This window comes from Oryzias melastigma, linkage group LG17 (assembly GCF_002922805.2).
Source record: "Oryzias melastigma strain HK-1 linkage group LG17, ASM292280v2, whole genome shotgun sequence".
Lineage (NCBI taxonomy): Eukaryota > Metazoa > Chordata > Actinopteri > Beloniformes > Adrianichthyidae > Oryzias > Oryzias melastigma.
In genome coordinates this window covers 14622647-14644466 of record NC_050528.1, presented here as the reverse complement: position 1 = coordinate 14644466, position 21820 = coordinate 14622647, and the positions used below count along the sequence as shown (strand labels likewise).

Sequence of the window (21820 nt, the reverse complement as noted above, 5' to 3'; positions counted from 1 at the left end):
AACACTGACAACTGCATTGTTGTCATGGCAACAGTAAGAAGCTTTAATGCATGTGTGAGTGCCAAGTTTTGGACAAAGTTGTGGAAGAATGTGCTTCAGCCACATCTGACTCTTCCTCAGTCTGCATTCTGAACATAATGCAGGATTCCACTGCATTCTGTTTCCTTGATTAATTGTTCCAGCTTTGCTTTTTACCGACTGTTAATCAACTTTGAGTCTGACTTCTGAGCACTTCAGACTCACAGCCGTCTGTTTATCCTGTTCTGTCATTTTCCCTTTAGGGCGCCACTTCACGTTAATCAGAGCGCCGCAGAGCAGCGAGAACGGTGCTGGGATCTTCAGGCCAGCTGCAGCTGCTCCTGCCATTAAACTCACATACGAGGGGATTTGAGACGCAGGCGAGTTCCATCCCATCACCGGGAGGTTCTCCAACTTTTTGGAATCATGAGGAAATCTTCAACATCTAATGATGTTCTGCATGACATCATGTGGAAGTGTGGAATAGTGTGTACCTGCTGGCCGTGATAAAACACGGCGAGGAGGAACATGGCCATCAGAAGCAAGGACGTCTCTTTGGTTCCCAGGAAGTTTCTGTTGAATAAAAAGAAAAGAAGTTTTCAGATTTTTTAAATATTTGTTTGAGGTAAACACTTCAAGTGGACAATAAGAAGAGACCGTGGATGATAAAAATAGAACCCGAAAATTGAATGTGAAACTAAAGCAAACAACTGAACAAAGTCAAGGACTCTCAATTGGATGTGAAGGATCATGTTTATTTTCAGCCAGCTCACAAAAATCCTGTTTACTGGGATTTTAAATACAAAACAAGACTAAAATCATCACTGATTTCCTTTCAGCGGCTGGTAGAAACCCGGGGTATCAAGTTTCTCTCCCTCAGAGGGAAAAATCAAGGCATCCAACAGATGAAGCGATCCAGAGCGCGGATGAGCTGAAGCTGCTGCCGCTAATCTCCCAACCGCTACGTCTGAGCACCAAAAATTAGCTAACAAACGAGGAGAGCCTGAAGATGGACGATGAAAATGAATGATCCATGAAAATCACCCATAAAGCCTTTGGTCGTTTCCTAGAAGCTGCCCCCAGAGTGCTTTTGGGGTCATGTGACCTGTGACGGTGAAAGAACAGCGTGTCGTACGGCGTACATTCTCTAATGGCGTATTCCTATACTATACAGAGCTTTTCTACTTTGACTTACAGTCACATTTCCATTCACCCATGAACACATTCACACGCTGATGCTGCCAAGATAGCCACTAAACAGACAAATGTGGGGTTCAGTGTCTTACTTAGGGGCACTGACATCTGGGCATCCACAGTGGGAACCAAACCTGCGACCATCTGATCAGCTTTATTCCAAAGTAGGACAATTGAGGACAAACAGAAGTGCCAACCATTTGGAAATCGGTCCTGGAGGAGAAATTAATTGTGGTTTGCCCAGTCAAGTTATATGACACCAAGTCTTTCATACATTGGAATAGAGCTGGGATCAAATTCACAAGATTTGCACCACTTCAACATTTTGCTTAAGCCACTTCCAACTGTGAGTACATGCACTACTATTAGGTACATTATTATGGATGAACATGATATGATGAAAGTGAAAACAAAAACCAACCCAGTGCATCCTTGAACGCACCACAAATACCCGGTCTGCACGTAGCATAAGACGACTGAAGGTAATGAAAACACACCCGTCATGAACCCTGAAGACGTCGCTGGTGACACCTAAATAACACATGCTCTGTGACCTACTGTAACTCCTATACTATTTATGCATTTCTGAAGCTGAGAAAAGCATCTTTTTATACCAAAGTTGCACCAATATGCAACATATTACAAACACAAAGTGTTGCATATTAGTGAAAGTCTGCTTTTACAATCTACTGGAATAATTATGTAAATGGAAGAAGAGTTACGGTAGTTGAAAGATTGTCCACACTGGAGCTAAAGCTGTGGTGGTAAAGGGTTAAGGCAGGAAGGTCCTAACTTTTCCCATTCTAGGAACTATTATCTTTCAATACAAGACCAATTTCTTCAGAAATAAAACAATTACAACTGTTTTATGCCTTTACATATGACAAAAATCTACCAAAACGACTGACTGAAATTTAAAGGCCTTGTTTAAAATAAAAATGGTCAGTCAGAGAAGAATAGAAACTTAAAAAAAGTTTCAGTTAATTTTCAAATAAATATTACGAAAAACTAAAGCTTTCAAAACAAAAAGGAGAAAACTTTAAATAAAGGTTTAATTTTATGAGCCATGATAGCATAAACAAAGTAACAAAGCATAGTTAGAGCAGTATTAGTGGGATTTTTTGAAAACCTTTACAGCCCAAACACTCTTCATAAATGCTTGCTCTTTCACAGATTAATTCTCTATATTTTAGTAACCATCAAGAGATCTCAAAAGAAAACCAAACAGTGTTTAACACACAGATTGTCTACCTCTGAAATGCAAACAAAATGTAAAGGTTAAATATATAAAGATCTTTAAACTGCATTTGGAAACCACATTCTTAGTTTTCAAAATTGCTGCTTTGCAGACAGCCGTCACATGTTAACTTTATTTAGTGGGTCTGGGGCTCTGAATTTCATTTTCAAGTGAAATACGAAACATTTTTTTATGTCTTTAGTTTATGTATCTTACTCTGTGTTGTGGTGGACAGTGTCGTAGCGGACGAACAGCGGGGTGTAAAAAGCCTCTGTCAGCAGCGAGTAGATGGCGATCATCAGCAGCAGCACGGCTAGCTTCAGCACAGAGTTCAGCCGCAGGAACACGGCGCACGTGATCATCGCCAGCACTCCTGTGAACACAAAATACTGGAGAAGGAGGAATGAGAGTCAGCTGCATCAAAAAGGCCAAAGGAACAGTAAACTGTAATATGAAACGTCTCATTTTTGTAACAAAAAATTTGAGACATTGTTAGATCAACTTTTACCCTGTACGGCCCACAACATCAGATTATTGACCAAAAATTCAAAATTTTTGGAAGATGTTTTTACACAGTTTGATAAAATCCACATATTTTTTTATGAGCTATAGATTGTATTCATTATGATCTATTGGATAATTTGATACGTTTTTTTTTCACAACAATGTTAGTTAAAGATACAAAAATATTGACATGAATGTTCAGGAAAAACACGTCTCACTGTCTCAAATTTCCTCCATTATCAAATTATCAACAGAATTAGCAGATTTTCAAAAAATCAGTCATGTAAAAAAAAATAACCTTGCATGAGTAAATCTTACCATAAAGATTTGAAAATTAGCATAGCTTTTTCCCTCCAAAAATGTTTTTGGGATTTCATGGAGGCAGCCATTTTGAATATAAGCCCCTAGTGGAATGATGATGAACTACAGGGCAGAAAATATGGACCAATAGACAATAGGTTTTTAAGAAAAGAAATGTGTATCAAACATAAAACAAATGGTTTTATAAGGTAAAATAGCTGTTTCTTTTTATAGAACACTTTTTTGAAGGCATTTTTTCAAATGTATTTATGTTGTCTTCATAGAATCGTGTATTAATGGAAAATATTGCATACAAATATTGTAAATACTGCAATACTGCACCAAGATTTTGCTTCCATCACAAGCTTCCTTGGTTGTGTTGCAACTAGAAGCTGGAGCTTTTTAAGACCTTATGAGGATGTTTTTGATGTATACATGCAACCACACATCGCTCAAAATCAGAGCTAAACAAATGGGGTTCCTTCTTTGACTCCATCAATCAGCTGCATATTGTGTGAGCAATGGAAAATAATGGATAAGTTCTGCATGACGTTCTGATGGCTCCATCACTCGCTGTTGCCGCAGGCGGGACCGCCTTCTGGGGGCCGGGCAGTTGTCTGAGATGCTTAATTTATCATTTTGCCTCCATGCAGAAGAGGAGGAAACACAACAGATGGACCTGACTGTGAGAATTCGAAACCTCGTTCAGCCGGTACCTCTGGGTAGAAGCAGATGTCTGGGATGGAGGCAGACTCATTGTATGTCTGGTTTCTGAAGTTGCTGGGCTTATCGAAGTCACACCACAGCTGTCAAACACAAACAAAAGGCTGGTTATCACTTCAGCAATAGCTCTATCGCACAGTTGAGTTATCACTATTTATATATATATATTTATATATATATATATTTGTGCTTTTGTGAGGAATAGGCTGCTTGGATTGCCTAAAAAGCACAAATCTGAGTAAGATTTTTGTAGATACTTAAAAATGTTATTAAAAAAATATTTGAAAAAAATGTATTTCTCATCAAGGGCAAAATTTAAAAAATGCATTAAAGCAAACACAATTATTAAAATTTTATGCTAATATATGAATTGTAGCACTAATTAATTTCTGTTATGTAAAAGTAAAGCCCTGTGTGTAACTAGTCATGTAAAATAATAATTCACTTTTAAATGATTTTTTTTTTTTTTTTACAAAAGCTAACTAAAATATACAAATGAATCATAAAAAAATGAATTGTTTTTGTTTCACGTGGAGAGGAAAAAGGTGTAAAGTGTGGGAAAACCACGCCCACTGAATTTTTAGATTGAACCCCACCCATCCTTTCATCTCGAAAGAAAACTCCACCCACATTATTTTATCCTTTGGGAAGCCACGCCCATGCTTCAGTACCACAACAATGGGGGAGTGGGCGTGGCTTCCCTTTGATGTTTAGTTTTAAACATCTGTGAAACACAACCTGAAGTCCTGACAAGTTCTTTTCTTAGTAGTGCTTCTGGAAAAATAACGGTAATTTAGCTAGCTGAACATTTCTCAAAATGTACCGAGTTGATTTCACCATCCACATACATAGACATATAGGAGTCGGATAGTTCTTTGTTGCAGCTCACACTATCATTTAAAAACATTAAAGCCCATTTTCAGTATTTTACCTGAGTTTTATAATTTAATAGTTTGATTGCTGTATTGCCCTTCTGTAATTAATTTAATAAACGAGAGAACTCCTCTTTCATGTTCAAATATTGTAAAATCTAATTTCATTACAAACATTGAGTATTCAAATGGATTCATTGTTGAGTGACTCACAATATTGATCATGGCTGCCAGGAAGTTGATGAGAATTGAGACAAAGATGATGACGTTCCGAGCTGCGTAGGTCTCGTTTATCCAGCAGCAGGCTTTTCTTAAGACCAGTGGCAGACACTTGTAGTCCTCTGCCGTTGTAACTAGGATCAAGCAGGAATGGAGGACGATGAGGATGGAAAACTGGATCACCATGGTAACCATGCTGCAAAAACAACGACAGGTGTGCAATTCAATTAAACACTTTAGTTTTTCCACAAATAAACACTATTTAAGGCTAAAACTGTTTAATTTCACAGATTTAAAGCTTATTTCACAGACTCCCAGAGTTACTAAAACTGTAGACATTCTATGGGAGTTTAGAAAAAGATTTTATGTTGATTCAAAAGTAAAACTTGTATTTTAAAAATAATCACAACACAGGGACTGACATAATACAAGTCTCTATTTCTTGTAACTTCAATGATTACTGCTTAGACGTAATGAATTTAAAAAATGTTGTGTCTAACCAATAAAAGACAAGAAAAAAATAATGTTGGAAACTCCTGGTGTCACACAATAATCAGATAATTAATTTCAAATATCTGCAAAACTTTGCAAAGCCTTTACATGTCCTTGGTATTTGATGTGAGAAGACAGTCATCAACACCCTTCAAACAAAAGAGCAAACTGCAAGGTCAAGGTCATTGTTAAACAGCTGGTTGTTCAGAGTACTCTATCCAAATATCTTACTAGAAAATTGAGTGGATGAAAAAAGTGTGTTAAGAGAAGTGTATCAGCAAAAAAGTTAACCACAGCCTTGAGAGGATTGTGAAAACAAATCTATTCTTCAATAGATTCTATATGAGAATTGGTGGCAGCATCCCTAGGAGTGGACTGAGGGTGGAGTCTTTGCATCAAGAGTCACCACACACAGATGTGGGTACAAATGTGTGACTTGATAAGTTCCATCTGAATCAAAGACAACGGTCGCAGTGTCTTTCCTGGAGTAAAGAGAAAAAGAACCTTACTTCTGCTTGACGGTCCTAAATCAAGATACAAGTAAATTTTGTATTTGTTTGAGAATCAAGATCATCCATGTTGGTTGAAATGCAAAGTGAAGTTTCCACAACCAGTAATGGTTTAAGGTACTATATTGGTGGTGGCCTACTAAGTTTTCTGAAATCCACAGTCAATACAGCTGTTAACAGGATATTCTGGAGTATTTCATTCCATCTTCTGTTAACAGGGTGTATGTATATAGGGATTTCATTTTCCAGCAACACATGGAACCTGTCAGTACTGTCAAAGGTACCAAAAGTGGGTTCAATGTCCATGGAGCTCCTGTCCCTAATTGGCCAGCAGGGTCCCTGACCTAAACCTAAAAGAAAATCTATGGGCTTTTGTAAAGAAGATGAGCGACACCAAACCCAACAATTGAAGATGACCTGACGGCAGTTATCAGAGCAAGCTGGGCTTCCAATACACCGGCACAGGGCAACAGGCGGATCTCTTGGATATTCAGATCTATTGAGATGTAACTTTATAAGCTATTAACAATGTAGACTTTTGGTCTACAGTTTAACTAGCGTTTTGTTTAATGTTGTAGACAAATTTCAATTGGCATTACATATACATTTTTAATAATAATTTGAAATAGACATGTACTTTTTTATTGTACATACTCATACAAAATGCCAAATCCCTGTGACTCTCGGAAACATTTTGAAATGAGCCAAATATAACCATGATAAGATTTGGTGTTAATTTTACATTTGGGTCTGTCAAGTCTTTCTGGCTCTTTCTCTACCAGCACATCCAACTCTACACCAGGTAGTGATCAGTCATTTCACTTAATTGTCCAAAACACCCTACCGAAGGTCACTTGAAACAATCATAAAGTCAATCATCGACCTCCTGCCCTGGAGCGATGAGCACTGATGGACGCCCTTGTCTATTAACGTGGTGTTTGTTCTGAACAATTGTCTAGGTCAAGCAACAGATAAAAAGAATACCACCTGGGTTTAGATCAAACCATTTGAGCTGTCACTGTTGATATCTACATGAACATTGAAGTCTCCCAACAGGACAATGCAGTCTGCCAAATAGGAACTTTCCAATACCCACTCCATTCCAGACCGCAAGAAGGCCTGATACTTTGGTAAGACTCGTAGACCAAAACCACAGTCAGAGACTATCCTGAAGGTGCAGGGATACAACCCTTTGGCTCATGGGGGCTCATGAGTAAGCTCCCACAAGCCTTTCATTCTGAGTACCTCATGAATGGTAGATATTCGACCTCTTGTTTGAGTTTCAGAAATCCAAACCATCCTTGAAGGTGACCCAGACTTTATCTAGCTAGTACCGCTCAACCTCAGGCTCCTCCACCTATTGAGTTAAATCCACGCCCCAAAAGTCTGATTCCATGACTAGGGGTAGGGCCGAGAACCATATGCCTTTGACCAACGCCCAAATCAGATTGAACCAGCCCCTCACAGGCTCTCGTGGGGGAGCTGGGCCCACAGAGGTGTGATTTTATGTCTATGGGAAAAGCCATTCATTTGCTCTTCGATCAGCTATGATTAGTCTGAATTATTTCTAGCAGAGGCTAAAGACAAACAAGACAGCAGATGTGTTTGAAACATTGTTTTCTAAATATGTTTATGTGCACTGTTATCTTTCAAAACTCTATATAAAGGCTAAATAAAGTATATTTTCTGTTCAAACTCTCTTGTTCTGTAAAAAGCTCTTCTTTAGTTGCTTTTCAATGGAGAAATGCCTTGTTGGCACTACAAACTGTAATTTTACACAGTATCCGTCCTCTTACCTGGCAGAGGGAAGCAGGCTTTGAATGGTTGTGATGTAGATGAGGACAATGAAGGAGCAGACCAGGTTGGACTTGAAAACCTCATCCCGCATCTGCGAGTACTGCACAGTAAAAGGAGAAAGAGAAAGAAGGGGGAGCAACAGGAGACAAAGTGAGGGGAAGATGGAAAAACAGGTTTTCAGACAAACGGAGAGGACTGAACAAATCAAAATGCACCTAACACGTGGATGCACGGCCACAGAAGCATGCGACAGGTCAAACACAAGCGTTAGAGAGAGACAGGAGCTGGTGGGTTAGCTGTGGCGTCCTGGGGAAGGTGCAAAGCTGACAGACACGGTGCTAGCTGTGAGCCTTTAGCTGTTAGCCGAGACATAAATAGAGAGCAGTGTGATTTAAAAAACTCTGGAGCTAAACCTGACACCCAAGGTGTCATAGAATAATTGTAAAATATATTAATTTGTTTTAGTGAGAAACATAAATTTAGCTTAGAAACTGTTTTTTTTTATTTTAAAGGTAAAGGATCAATTTAATTACAGTATAATATATTATTTCTAGAAAATGAAATATTTTGTAAGTAAATAGAAAACCTAAAATGACAAATTTCTTAAGCAATTGTTTTTAATATTTTTAAGAGATTTTAACTGGGTTGCCTGCGTTTATTTAATAGTTTGAAGCAATGCTAACTGATTCAAGATATGCTCTTGGCTAGCTAGAGTTAGATTAAAAAGGCTAAATGTCAGGTGTAACATATACCTAGGTATTCAACACCAAGGCTTAGTACTTCAAGCTGAGTATTTTACAGATTTATAAACAGGAAAGTAAATGTATGCATTTAGTTTAGAAAACTAGCCATTCTCCTACAACTTTTAGCATTTTAGCTTAGCGTTGCTAACTGCATCAACTTCAACCTGAAGTGACTTTCTTAGGGAAAGATTTTTGTATTAAAACGGTTTCAAATATCTAAAAACACTTAAAAGTTTAATGTAAACATGGACTAAATTAGTTTTGACAAAAAAAAGATTATGACTGTCAGTAATGTTTATTTGTCAAATTTATCTAGAAACCAAAACTTACAATAATAATAAAAAAACATTTCTTGTCATCTATAGTGTAGATATTTCATTTCTTTGACAATTAACATGGTTTGTATCTTATTGGCAGACAGAAGGGGGACTGTTAGCTAACGTGAATTAGCATTTCCTGAAGGGAGTTCTGAATAATGACGGCAGAATGAGTCACCTGTCTGGACCTAACTGTGTCACTCATCTCAGTATCAAACTTTCCACCTCAGTAACCCCTGCTGCCCCGACCTCACTGTCTCTTTCTAAAAGGGTGCTGGGAAATTAGCAAGAGGATGTTTCACTTTTGTCACAACTTTAGAAGAAAAAAAAAAAACAACAAAAGAAAAAAAACAAACAAAGAGGATGAGGGAGGCCAACATCATTTCACTGCACATTTACTGAAGAGGTTTAGAGGGTAATCAAATAAGGAGAGAAATAAGTAAATAAATGAGAATTCTGGGAAAGTATTTCAGATGGAGTTGGGATTTAAGGGGAAAAACACAAATGTGGGGAAAGAAGGCCAAAAACTCAAATGTTAAAGGTGAGATCCATAGCAAAGCAAACAAAAAAAAGGGTAGAAAGGGACTAAAGCTACAAAAAAGCTCCAAAAAGCTCTAAAAAGACTGTGGATTTGTTTATTTATTAGAGAAATTACATTTTTTTAATTCATATTGTATCATTTTTTTTTAGAAATGAGCCACCAAGAAAGTAGTTTGTTTAAACTTTTATGGTATTTTACTAAATCCCATCTTTAAAACACAACTATCATACATTTTAAAAGTATTCTTCCAAACTAAAACAGTGTTATAAATACAGAGTTAGATTTATTTTGTTATGAAAATTGGCTTTAAGTTACTGTTTAGTTTTTATTTTATCACTAATTTTATCTTTTGTAAATGTTCTTTATTTTATATTAAGGAATCTCCTATGAATTAACTTGCAACAAAAAAAAACCTATAGGACGAATACATTTTGCCAAAGAAATTGTAGTAAAATTGTAAAGAATTAGGAGGTTTGGAAAAACAACAAGGAATATAATAATTAGGTCATTAGCCTATTTTACTATTATGAATCTAAGCCTTAACCATTATTAACTTGGTTTAAATATATTAAATTGTATTTAGAGTAAAAAAATAAATCCACATATTGAAAACAATACCATGGAGATAGCAATATTTATTTCTTACATGATAAACTGTTTAAAAAAACGAAAAAAGGACAAACAATTGAGATTATGTTTATATTCTTACATACACAAGTAGTTTTTGGGTATAAAGTTTACCAAATTTTACTTTATGAACCAGACTAAGATGTTTTAAAGCATTATAGAAACTGTACTTTTGATGTTATTTTGATCAGAAGTTCTCTAACAGATGAAATTATCATTATTACACATTTTAAAAATATGGTAAAAGTATTTTACTCAATTTTATTATCATAAAATCTGAATTATTATGACATAGGAAAAATAGTAGTAAAACGATTTCAAATGCAATCATTATTCATACCCTTCAATTTAAAAACCTAAACTAATATCAAAGTATGTAAAGTCTTGTTTTAAATGAGCTAATTTTACTGTGACAGGACCAAATGTTACCCTTTTTATTTCTATTGTTTCGATGGAATGTAAAATTGAACCTAAATAAAAATGGAGGGGGAAAGAGAAAGGAAAAAAAAACATTTATCTGTCTAAAACCCCAGCTACCTTCTCTTCCAGGCTGGAGTCTTTAAACATCAGTGAGAAAGGCTTGATATGCTCTCTTCTCAACTTATCGCCACTCCGTAAGTCGATGGCGCTCTCTATTCGCTTGTTAATTTCCTCAGGACCAGAGTGGACATGCAAAGCTTGTGCGAGATGGTTTGGAAGCAGATTTATCGAATTTCTCGTTAGGGCAGCCAGAGTCTAGAGGGAAAGCACATGCACATAGAATGAACCTGCTTGTCCCCCTTTTGTTTCGTTCAAAATACAAAAAAAAGAAAAGAACAGACACACAGTTACATTCAATACATTCATGAAAGAAAAACAAGGGGAGGGAGACAGGGAAGACCAAAATGCAACATCTGCTGTCGTCATGCACATCCCATTCACTCTTGCAGAACGCCTGCGTTGCACTGATGTTAGTGGTGAAAAAGCTTGTAATTATGCACAGTTTTTAACAAAGACAGTCTTATGTGCTCGGCTGTGATTAGAGAGGATGGGCGGGAGGTTAAAAAAAGAAAGTGAAACTCATAAAGCGTGAAAGGACTGACACAAAAGCACAGCTGAAAAAAAAGATGCAAAAATGTTTATGATGTTTAGTATGCAGAGTCCTCGGTGGAGTCAATCCTGCAGGAAAAAAAATCATCTGCAACATCATTCCACCCAACACGTGTGGAAACCACAAGACAGATCGATTCCATGTTCACTTTGAGGTTTTCAGCAGTTATTTCACTAGATTTTCAAACATCTTAAAACAGAAATGTGGAAAACGTTTGACTAACTGAAGCTTAAACAATCTAGAGAATCTTATGGAAATGTGTGTTTACAACTGAAGCATCTATTCATGTCAGAGAACTCAAATGAAGCGACCTCAGACCTCCTTCCACAAACACTGATAAGGTCCTACCACTCTTATTCCATCCAGACAACTTCTGCAGGAAAATTGCTGTGCATTTATTTTGAAATTCAGAGAAATACAATTGTCTCATTTGAAAGCAGAAGCAAAATTGTTGCTTTTGCACATAAATGCTAATATGAAGTCTTTAAATAGTTAAAAAATGCAAGCAGAATATTAAATTCGTACTGATAAAATAATTAAACCAAATGCTAATTTGAAGTTATTAAATGGTTAAAATGTGTAAACAAAATGAGTATTTGTTAGGACATTTTAATTATTTCATGGCAACACATTAAGTATTTTATTTGCATGTTCTGAACATTTTGTAGACACATAGTAATTTGCTTGTATGTTTGAACTATTTTGTGGTTACATCTACTTTATTTTCGACACCATGACCTCTGTATGGTTCTGATAAGAGATTGATTCTGGATGTGATTAATAAAGAAAATTAGTCGGTTTTTAATCAGTAACATGCATGTATGGGAGCCTAAAAATGCCAAAATACACCAAAATCAACACTTGGCGTCTAAACTTTCTGATCTGATTTTAAAATATTCCCTTCTAAAGTTCTTGTGCTCTCCGGACCAGCGTTTGTTCTGGTTCTGAGATCGTGCCTGTGCTGTGCTGGCTCCTAAACTGTGGAATCACTATTTTCACTATTTTGTGGCCATGTTTTAGTATCTCATTTGTGTTAATCATTTCAATACAAGAAATGTCTCCTGTGTTCGCATGTCTTAACTATTTCATGGCCTTGACTTTGTATTTTGTTGGTATAATTTACCCATATTGTGGCCACAAATTTGTGTTTTGATCATTCAACTTAACTATAATGTGACTACCATCTATTTACTTTTTAAACCATGTTATGAGACAGACTCCACACACAAAAAAACATGGCTCAACAGCTGACAGAAAGTCTGTTGCTACAACAAGAGAACCCACTTGTTTTTAATAGTTTGAAATCGTGTGAGGCAGTGAACCATCAAACTGATGAGCTTGTGAGGAATTCCAGTTTATAATTCATATGACCACACTATAATCCAACATATAAACCAACATATATCCATCCATGTTTAAGAAAGGCTGCATCAATCCTCCAATTCAAACTTAAACTTGCAGAACTGCGTGGATGTGGAACGATGTGCAGTACAGTCGATGTGGGCAGCAGGAATAAAACATTTTTTAATTTTAGGTCTGAGGGACCATTTAGAATCAGCTGCTTTCATCAGCCTTGGTGATTCTGAGGATTTATCAGCAGTGATAATCCTCCTAATGTCAAAGAGCTGCTCTTTGAGCTGATGGGAAGTGAGTGGACTGTTCTGAATGAAGCTGAAAACGGTGGAGATGACGATCTGAACGATGAATATGAATGAAACCGAGTGGCCCAAGTGTCAAGTCATTAGCCTTTTTAAAATAGACTCTGGAAGCACAGCAGAAATAAAATCATTTTGTAAGAAATGAGAGCTGCTTCTCTGCCGCCAGAACAGCTTGAACTTCTTTAATTGAAATCCTGAAAAGCCAAGTAACGACATGTGGAGGTCAACACCGGCGTTTCCAAACCAACCTCAAGTCAGTGCTGAGGAGAAACCGCTTCAGTACTTAATGCTGAATCATCACATCTCATCTAGTGTTTGTGCTTTCTAGAACTGTTGTGTGAAAAAGAAAAATTAAAGATTCAGAGAAACTCCCAGAATCCACCTGACCTTCAGGAAGACGGTTCATTATGCTAAAAATCAAATATTTTCATCCAGCCTATAAGACACAACAGAAATGAAGAATTAAAGCAGACAGACAAAAAGAAAAGCACAAAACGACAACAACCCAAACATGGATATGTAAAATAAAAGCACAGAAAAATGACACATTTTACAAAACATGTAAAACATGAAAAAAATGGCATCAAATAAAATAATGAACCAGAAAATCAGAAAACAGAAAAAAGAAATTTCTTTAAAAAAAAGCAAATTATTAAACACAAACACATGTAAAACTTGATAACAAAAACAGAATTACAAGACAATTTAACACAACATGAAAATGTTAAACAATCTTTTATGTATTTCTTACTTTACTTTATCCTTCTTTTTCTTACGTCTTCAATAATGCAACAATCGGATGCAATCTGAAACTTCACCACTAGATGTCCCCAAATACCACAGATTTTATTTTTTTGGCCAAACAAAACGTGTTCAGAAGTTCTTTGCAAGTGGATGGAAATAGGATATGACCTGCTTTGTTACATTTTTTCCAAACCCTTCAGTGTTTAATCTCAGATGCAGTATCTAACGAGCTCCTAATCTCAGTGTAATAAAAGAGGAAACCCAGAGACTTGAATCAGAATTACAGAAAGGCTGCAGTTCTTTGAACCGAGTGTTGATTATTTACCTTCTTTGGTTTCTTCTCACTATCATGAAATGGTTTCTGTGTAGAAACTTTCATCTGAAAAGGTTTTCAAACCAATAATGACATGTTTTGTGTTCCGTACTGACGCTCCCGCTCGCCCTGACGGCAAACTCAGGTTTGAAAGTTGAGACGCAGATGGAAACTGGTTTCCGTGCAGAGCAGAAGCCCAAATCGGAGACCTTCTAGCCTGGATAAGATGCCCGCCCTCAGCCTTTGACTCACAGTATGAAGACTCGCAGGGAGCAGAGCGCTGAGCCTCACTGTCATGATTGTTTTTGGCGTGCGGATCCCTGAGGACGCGTACAGCCCAAAGGCCACATGCCTCCATCTGGCATTTCCCTTCTTGATTCTGGCTAGTGTGATGCATCCACAAGCGGTTCTCTGCGTGGGCGGCGGCACATCGTAACACGAGTTATGAAGAAAGATGCAGCATATGATGGGGTTTGTGGGGGCGGAGGGGAGTGCGGCAGGCGGATGCACGGAGGAGCTCGGCGATGAAAGAGGATCTGTGTGACGGATGGATAGATACCGCAGAGCCTGAGAGGGGAGTTCAGTGCGGCGCGCCTGCCTGAGTTACATAAAGCACAAACACGCCCGAGGACCAGCACTGTCGAACAACGTCAAACATGCCGACATTCATCCGAGGCGCCGCCTTAAAACGCCAAGATCTGACACTTAAAGATTCATCTCCTCTGCAGAGCTGACGTCAAATCCAAAGAAAAACATTTGCTTTCGCTCAGGATTTTTGATGAAGAAACTATGAATTCTGAGGAGGAGCACCAGCTCCTTGGGAGGTGAAAGTGGCGTGATGGTGCTGTGCATCATGGGGGCCAGCGAGTATGCGGCGAAGCATGAAAGCCGCAGAGGCAGAGCCGTGCAGAGAGCCCCCGCAGAGCCGGCGGTTCCATCATACGAAGACTGACGGGTTCAGGCCGGAACCAGTGCAGTAGAGTAATCACAGTAATGGCCTTCCTGCGTGGGCTCCTCACTGTACAGGGAGGAGCAGCAGGAGCGGGCCACAGCTGGTGACGTCTGGGAGCCACAGCCGCTCTGTTTAGTGTGTTTGGAGAATCAACATAAAAACTGTTTTCTACAACAAAAGGAATCATGTCGTAGCGTACTAACACTAAAACTAGCATGTTAGCAGCTTTATCGACAGAGAACAAATCTTTCCTGTGTTATTGAGTAAACAGCCTCCAGCTCTGTCGATTAGGACAGAGGTCAAAACTGAGGATGTGTTGTGGGATATTAAGATTAGAGCTGGGTATCGATAATAATTTCCAGAATCAATTTGATTCGATTCACCAGAGCCTGGATCGATTCAGTTGCAATTTTTCTTTCTTTTTTTCTTTTGATCCACTAAATTTTGTTCGATTAAATTCAGTTTTGAGTTTACACATGTAGACACACATTTTGTTTAGAAATACATTAATAATCTACATATGTTTTGAAGATTTTCTATCCTGATACAATTCACATTCTGTGAAATTTATAAGTAAAATTATAATAAAATTGTTAGTATCATACAGTGTAACATAGATTCTCAAAAAGAGAAGCTCCAGCAATTGACCTGCCTCTCAGAGGGCATTTCAGTTTGGCCAATAGGTGGCAATCGTGCTATAGCATTACACCTTATGCCAACCTCCCACCAGAGGCAATTCGGGGTTACGTGTCTTGCCCAAGGACACTTTGACACAGGGGCGGGCAAGGTGGGAGTCGAACCCGCTCACTTCTGCTCAGGAGTCGACTTCCCTACCGCTGCACCACGGCCTAAAAGTTATCATCACCCATTTTGTTTCCACAGAAACAAACCACTTTCCACTTAAGACGAAAAATAAAACACGAACACATTAAACATAGTCTTCCCTCTATGGTCCAGGCTTGGGACAAGCAAAGTGATCCAAAAGGACACTTTTTTTGTCCAATTTTTTGTGTTTTGAAGGACAGAACACAATTCATCTTCACTTTTCGGGTGATTCAATCGGGACACATTTGGTTTCCTACAGTGAACCAGAGTGCATTTCCCCAGTCTGAATACCCACAAGTGAATCCCGGTTACTGTTGAACTGACCAACCAGCTCAGTGTGAATGTGATGTCTACTTCCCAGCTTAGGGTCCATATCTGCAGTCTAACTTTTTATGTCATGCCTACTTTTTCACACATTTTAGAATCAACCCCCACCTCCACTGAAGCCCACACTGATGCTTTACTTATCCCACTTTAATCTTTCCCGACTCTAAAACAGTATCTGACCAGCAGGCGGGGCTGAGAGAATTTCGGCAGTGAGCGGCGACATGAAAGACACTTCAGGACTCCTCAGAGAAGCCTTTGATATGCAAAGTGGCTCTCTTTTGACTCTGCTGAAAGGCTTTCATTGTGCCAGAGACAAAGAAGTGGCACTTTTCAAAAATAACATTCCTCTGAACCCAAACATACGCTCACATCAAATCCTTTAAGCCCCTCGCAGAGCCGCGGCGGCTTATGCGCTCGCTCGTCTTCATCATTGGGAACGCGGAGTTCACAGTGGAACCAGACGCATCTGATGTGGGACTGAAGCACAGAAAACCATTGACTCTCAACATCAAGCCCCGTGCAGGGATTTACCACAACTTTAAAAGAAAAGTATGACTAATTCCTTAGAATATCAATTTACACAACGAAAAAAATACTGACAACTTAAGAAGATTTGATATTACCTTTTATGTGGAATTCAGATCATGATGCATTAACTTATTAAAAAGATTAAGATTCGAAAAAAAACGTAAGCAAATGTGAAATGCATTGAACGTAGTTCATTGAAATGTGATGTCTTTTTCACATTTAGGGTTGTTTAAGTCCTACTCCGATCATCTGTTTTCAAAGTGTCCTCTGTGGTCTTTTAATTATTATCACACCGTTTTTCGATTTTAAAAACTTGTGTTGTTTTCTAGGACAAAGTTTCTGCAATGCAGCAATAGTTCTTTGGAAACTGACAGGACTGTCTGCGCAGCATAAGCCCGCCCCTACTTCCCATCATCCCTAATTGATGGCTCTCCATTTACACGCCTTTTCGCTAGCTTACAGCTAACCCCAACCTAACATTAGCGGAGCAACAAAAATGGTGAACAATATCGGAGCTATTCAGACGAACAGTTCAGATCCAGATTCCAGCTCAGACGAGGAAAACAAAGACGTTCATGGATCTATTTGTCTGCCAGTAGATGCATCAGAATGGAGCAGGGAACTTGTCGCCCGACCAGCGTATTTTCTACATAACAATCATGATCTTTCACAAACAGCCTTTTCTTTGTCTGCTTCAGATTCACAATGATTTGAATAAAGTAAGACTCAGAAATTTTGAGCTTACTTATGTTTTTTATATATGTCCTCCATCCTCAGAAAAAATGCCACAAAAACACCAGAAACACAGTTTTTATCAGAATTGGCCTTCAAAGACTAAATATATTTCTGTATGCCATACCTGATTTGTAAAATGCATTTGAATCTCTTATTGCAGAAATGTAAAAATTCAACATTTTACCTTTACTTAACCTCAGTTTTAAATAGAATGGCACATTATATAGTGCTTTACTACTTTCCTCGAAGGTCCAAAGAGCTTTACAGTCGCTTTCACACACACTGATGGTGGCTCTGCTGCCAAACACTGGCGCCAACCTCCCACCAGAGGCAATTTGGGGTTCAGTGTCTTGCCCAAGGAGACTTTGACACATGAGCAGGCAAGGTTGGGAATCAAACCTGCAATTCCGTTCAGGACTCGACCGCCCTACCGCTGCCCCACAGCCAAAGACAGAATTGTCACTAATTTGCAGAATATAATTTGCAAAATTGGCCTCATTTGCATAATATTTTTCTTAATTTCCTTTCTAATGCATGACAAAACTACATTCTGAATTGTTAATGGAAAATGAATTGCGCGTTAAATTACAGGTTTAAAAAAGAGTTTGTTTGGATGAATACATTTTTGAATAAATTAACAGAAAAGGGTTCATGAATATCTGAACAATGTGACAAGTCCTGACTCTTGAGTCTACATTCAAATCAAGAGGCCTTCCCATTATAAGACTAGATAAAGAGTAAGTTAGGACTAAAACTTTTAGGAAATCTAAATAGGAGACCATAATATTTTGATTAGACAGATGGCTATTTTTAATTCAATTTTTTAGTGTTTTTTTTTTAAATTGAGATAAAAGAAGAGGAAATTAGGAAAAAATCATTATCTTTATGCCTAAGCACACTAAAAAACGTTAATCTTTTGTTCTAGTTTTACTGTGATTTCACAACTACCAGAGTGACACACTGCGCCCGATGCTTTAATCACATTGCAGGACCTCTGCTTGCGTCTGTACGTTAACTTAAACTGTATATCTCTGCTGCATGAATCGCTTTTGGTTTGAAGAGTCTCTTATTTAGTTTTTTCAAAATGATTTACCAAAGATTCGTTATTATGTGTTACAGAATCCCGTTGAGCAGTCAGAACTCTGTTAAAAAATAAATTACTTGAATTAAACTTTGGGTTTAATCAGGTTTTCTCTTAGGAATAAACCTTGATAACAATCGGAAGGCGAACATTTAAGTTTTCGCTGGACGCGACATAATTCCATTATAGTTTTTTTTTTGGACTTTGCTAATGAATCTGGCTCCCTGAAGGTTCTGCGGGAGGCTGAGCAGCCTGGAGCAGAAGCAGCAGGCTGCTGAGGAGTCATGGACGATGATGGTGCAGGAACATTGAGTCCTGGCCAGGTGGCACGCAGGACGCAACAGCTTTCATAGCAGGCTGGAGATGCAAATCCAGGCAGAACAGACCCCCCACCCCCACACGCTAACATTTAGTAGCCAACAGTATTGATCTCCAGGGTTTATACGATGATGTTTAACCCTTTAATGCCGAAGCTTTAGCTCCAGTGTGGACATTCTTCTGAACTCTTCATCTATTTACGCAATTAACGTAATTCTAGCGAATTCTGAAAGCTGAGAAAAGGTTGTAGTGAAATGTTAACGCAATTAGCATGAATCAGTAGATTCTGTTGCTGAGAAATGTCTACATGAAAAGCTGCTTTTCTCTGCCTCAGAATCTGTTGATTCACATTGATCGTTTATACAGTTAAGGATTCATGGTATGTCGAGGAGAGTGTTATTTAGTGGTCGCTGGTGATTTTTTGGTGTTAAAGGGTTAACGTGTTGAGTTAGTAGCCCTTTTTTGTCAAGTAAGGGAGTTATCTAACTATTTACTGTTTTGGTTTTTACAATGTCAATAAAGATTCTTACTCCTCCAGGTGGCGTTGTCTTGAAGTTGAGTCATGGCAACTGGACTTTTAAATCTTCTAGAAACATTCCATCACTCATCCATGGGTTCATCCGTCTGAGTGGTGCAGGGTTCAGTCCACATTTGCATCCTTTATGTGGGACATCCACAATGTCGTTATCAAGTTTTAAAGGCTTTACTCGATTACTTTTTGGATGAAGTTGAGAGTAACTATAACAAATTACTTTTTTCAAATAGTGTGCCATCACTATTCATCTCCAAGAGAACAGGTTCATCCTTTTTTCTCAAGTGTTTTGGGTTGAACATAGATCTCACTCTGCAGCTATGATCAAACCTACAACTGACAAAATGCTCCAGAACTTCCAGAGGAACATTTGTAGAACATTTGCAGTGAGGAGGACCATGGTGAAGGATTTGGTCTAACCCTACTAAACCTGAAGTCTGTTGGTAAACAGTTGTCAATTATTTATTTATAACAACAAGACCATGATGTTTTCTTTAGCTGATTGTTTCTACTACTGTACATTTGTGGCGTTTTTGTCTGAAAGGGTTTCAAAAACATTCTTAAGTCTTTGAAACTCCAGAGAACCACACTGAGATCTTATAACTTGGAGAACCTTCCCTGGAGTAATCGACCAAAACGAGTACATGACTGATGTGACATGGGAGGAACTTTTTGAAGGATGTTCCTCTGATTAAATCTAGAGTCAAACAAATGATTTCTTTTAGAAATAAAACTGGGTAACACCATACCATCATACCCCCACCATCAGCCATAGGGTGGTGGAGGTATGATGGTTTGGTGCTACCTCCTTTAAGCTTAGGAATGGATCCATGAATCCTGTTCTTTGCCCAAAAACCATAAAAAAGAATTTCCTGCAAGTATGAAAACAATGGACAAAATGAAGGTTTTGAAGTAATTTCATCAATGCGTTAAATAAATTGTCTTGGTTTTGGTTATGTTTTTTTCTTTTTTTGCATTCCTTCTATGCAGATAAAGTCTGACTGTACCATTATTTAAAACCAGGACATGCTTTAGAACCAATCTAGTCACTTGTGAACAAAAAAAAAATGATCTCCATTTTTTTAAAAAAAAGGAGGTTAACACTATGAATTCTCCACTAAACTAGTAGAGATTCTTCTGACAAGTTTGCCATAATATTGAATCTGTAACACTGTTCCCTCAAATCAATTTAATCATTTATTTTTAACTTCACGCCTTATAGTTTGGTTTTACAATAAAAGACGAACACTACATCATGCGCTCGTACAGGTGTTGCAGGTTTTTTAGTTGTCCATAGACGGTAGTAGAGAAGAGCAACTGGTTAAAGGTGGATCTTCACAGAGGTTCAGGTATTTCTTCAAATTCCCATAAGGCTCATTGAAATGGAGCGTACCATTGTTGTGCGTGTGGTAAGTTAAGTCATACGACTAATGTAGGGCTAATGTGGTGCTGTTGTACGGTGCCCTTACACCACACTCTAGTCGTTAGTAAAGCTTTAGGCACAACCGCCCTTACAGTTAGATACGTGCTGCCTGTGGGCGATAAACAGACAATCCTGTACAGGGCACGTATGCACTTACCACATAAAACAGCACTTTGATCAGTTCAGAGGATTTTAGAAGGGTCAAAAAAAGGAAAAACTCAAACAACAAGAATACGTCTCACCTACTACTCCCCTACTTTACCCTTGTGAGGTGTTAATGTGTTCATTACACCTGTCGCCCGCAGCATGCCCGTAGGAAAAAAGAGAAAAAAAGTCCATGAACTCTACAAGTTCACTGAGCAGTCTACGATCGTGATACTTGTATGCCCTGTACAGGTTTGCCAATTTATCACCTGCAGACAGCCCACATCCTCCCGTAAGGGCAGTTGTGACTAAGGGCACAACTTTCTATCATTGTCACTAATGATTGTTTTCAACTCGTAACACTGTAACACAATGCTTGTATTGAATCACACCAAGGTTTACGTGCTTTTGAACTTGAGCTCCTTTTCAGGTGGAGCAGAGTTGATATGAGCATTCAAACCTCCAAATCAAAGTGAAACCTGTCTAAGGAAACCCACTCTGGTCTGGGCCGAATACCCCAGTGTGAATACTTCAGTCTTCCATTTCTTTAATGGATCCTGCTGGGTGTCAGGTTCCAGCTCCTGCTTCTCTGCCTGACATTAAACCTTTTCTTTGGCTGCTCCACTACTTGTCTGCCAGTAAGGTGGAGGGGTTTTCTACCAGTGTTCTTTACGTATCTCACTGGTTCTTGGACCATGTTTTGGTTTCCTCTGTCTTTATCTCTGCGTCTTTCTGGATTTGGACCTTGGACCAGCCAACAGATGTTCTTCTTCTCTTGAAATTTGATTCCCAAATTGGACAATCTTTGCTCATTTGCACCATAACAGAACTCTGTCTGGACCTCCTTAACGTCTCAGTTTCCTCGTCCAAATCATCTCCTCACTAGTTCTCAAGTCTCCTTAATGCTTCAGTCTGTCCTGGCAGCGTCACATTCCTGCTCAGCTCCAGCACAGTCGCCATCTAAACCTCTGAAAATAAAATAAAGTTTTTAACTTCCTGGGATCCAGTTTTTGTGGCATTTTAGTTTCTGACGTTGGGTTCCACCATCCAAATATTA

At 38.4% G+C, this 21820-nt stretch overlaps 2 protein-coding genes across 2 annotated transcripts in view; both read right to left on the bottom strand.

Annotated features, from left to right (window-relative positions):
• The window catches only part of adcy8 (adenylate cyclase 8 (brain)), a 111073-nt gene that overhangs the window by 31397 nt on the left and 57856 nt on the right, over window positions 1-21820 (bottom strand). The window contains exons 8-13 of the mRNA XM_024268655.2: window positions 10631-10828; window positions 7865-7965; window positions 5062-5263; window positions 3970-4059; window positions 2666-2838; window positions 513-591 (exon numbers count right to left, since the gene is read on the bottom strand). Coding sequence (XP_024124423.1) covers window positions 513-591; window positions 2666-2838; window positions 3970-4059; window positions 5062-5263; window positions 7865-7965; window positions 10631-10828 — 843 coding nt within the window. The remainder of the gene's footprint in view (window positions 1-512; window positions 592-2665; window positions 2839-3969; window positions 4060-5061; window positions 5264-7864; window positions 7966-10630; window positions 10829-21820) is intronic.
• The window catches only part of LOC112144307 (tripartite motif-containing protein 16-like), a gene marked incomplete in the record, with an annotated part of 1074856 nt that overhangs the window by 1046901 nt on the left and 6135 nt on the right, over window positions 1-21820 (bottom strand).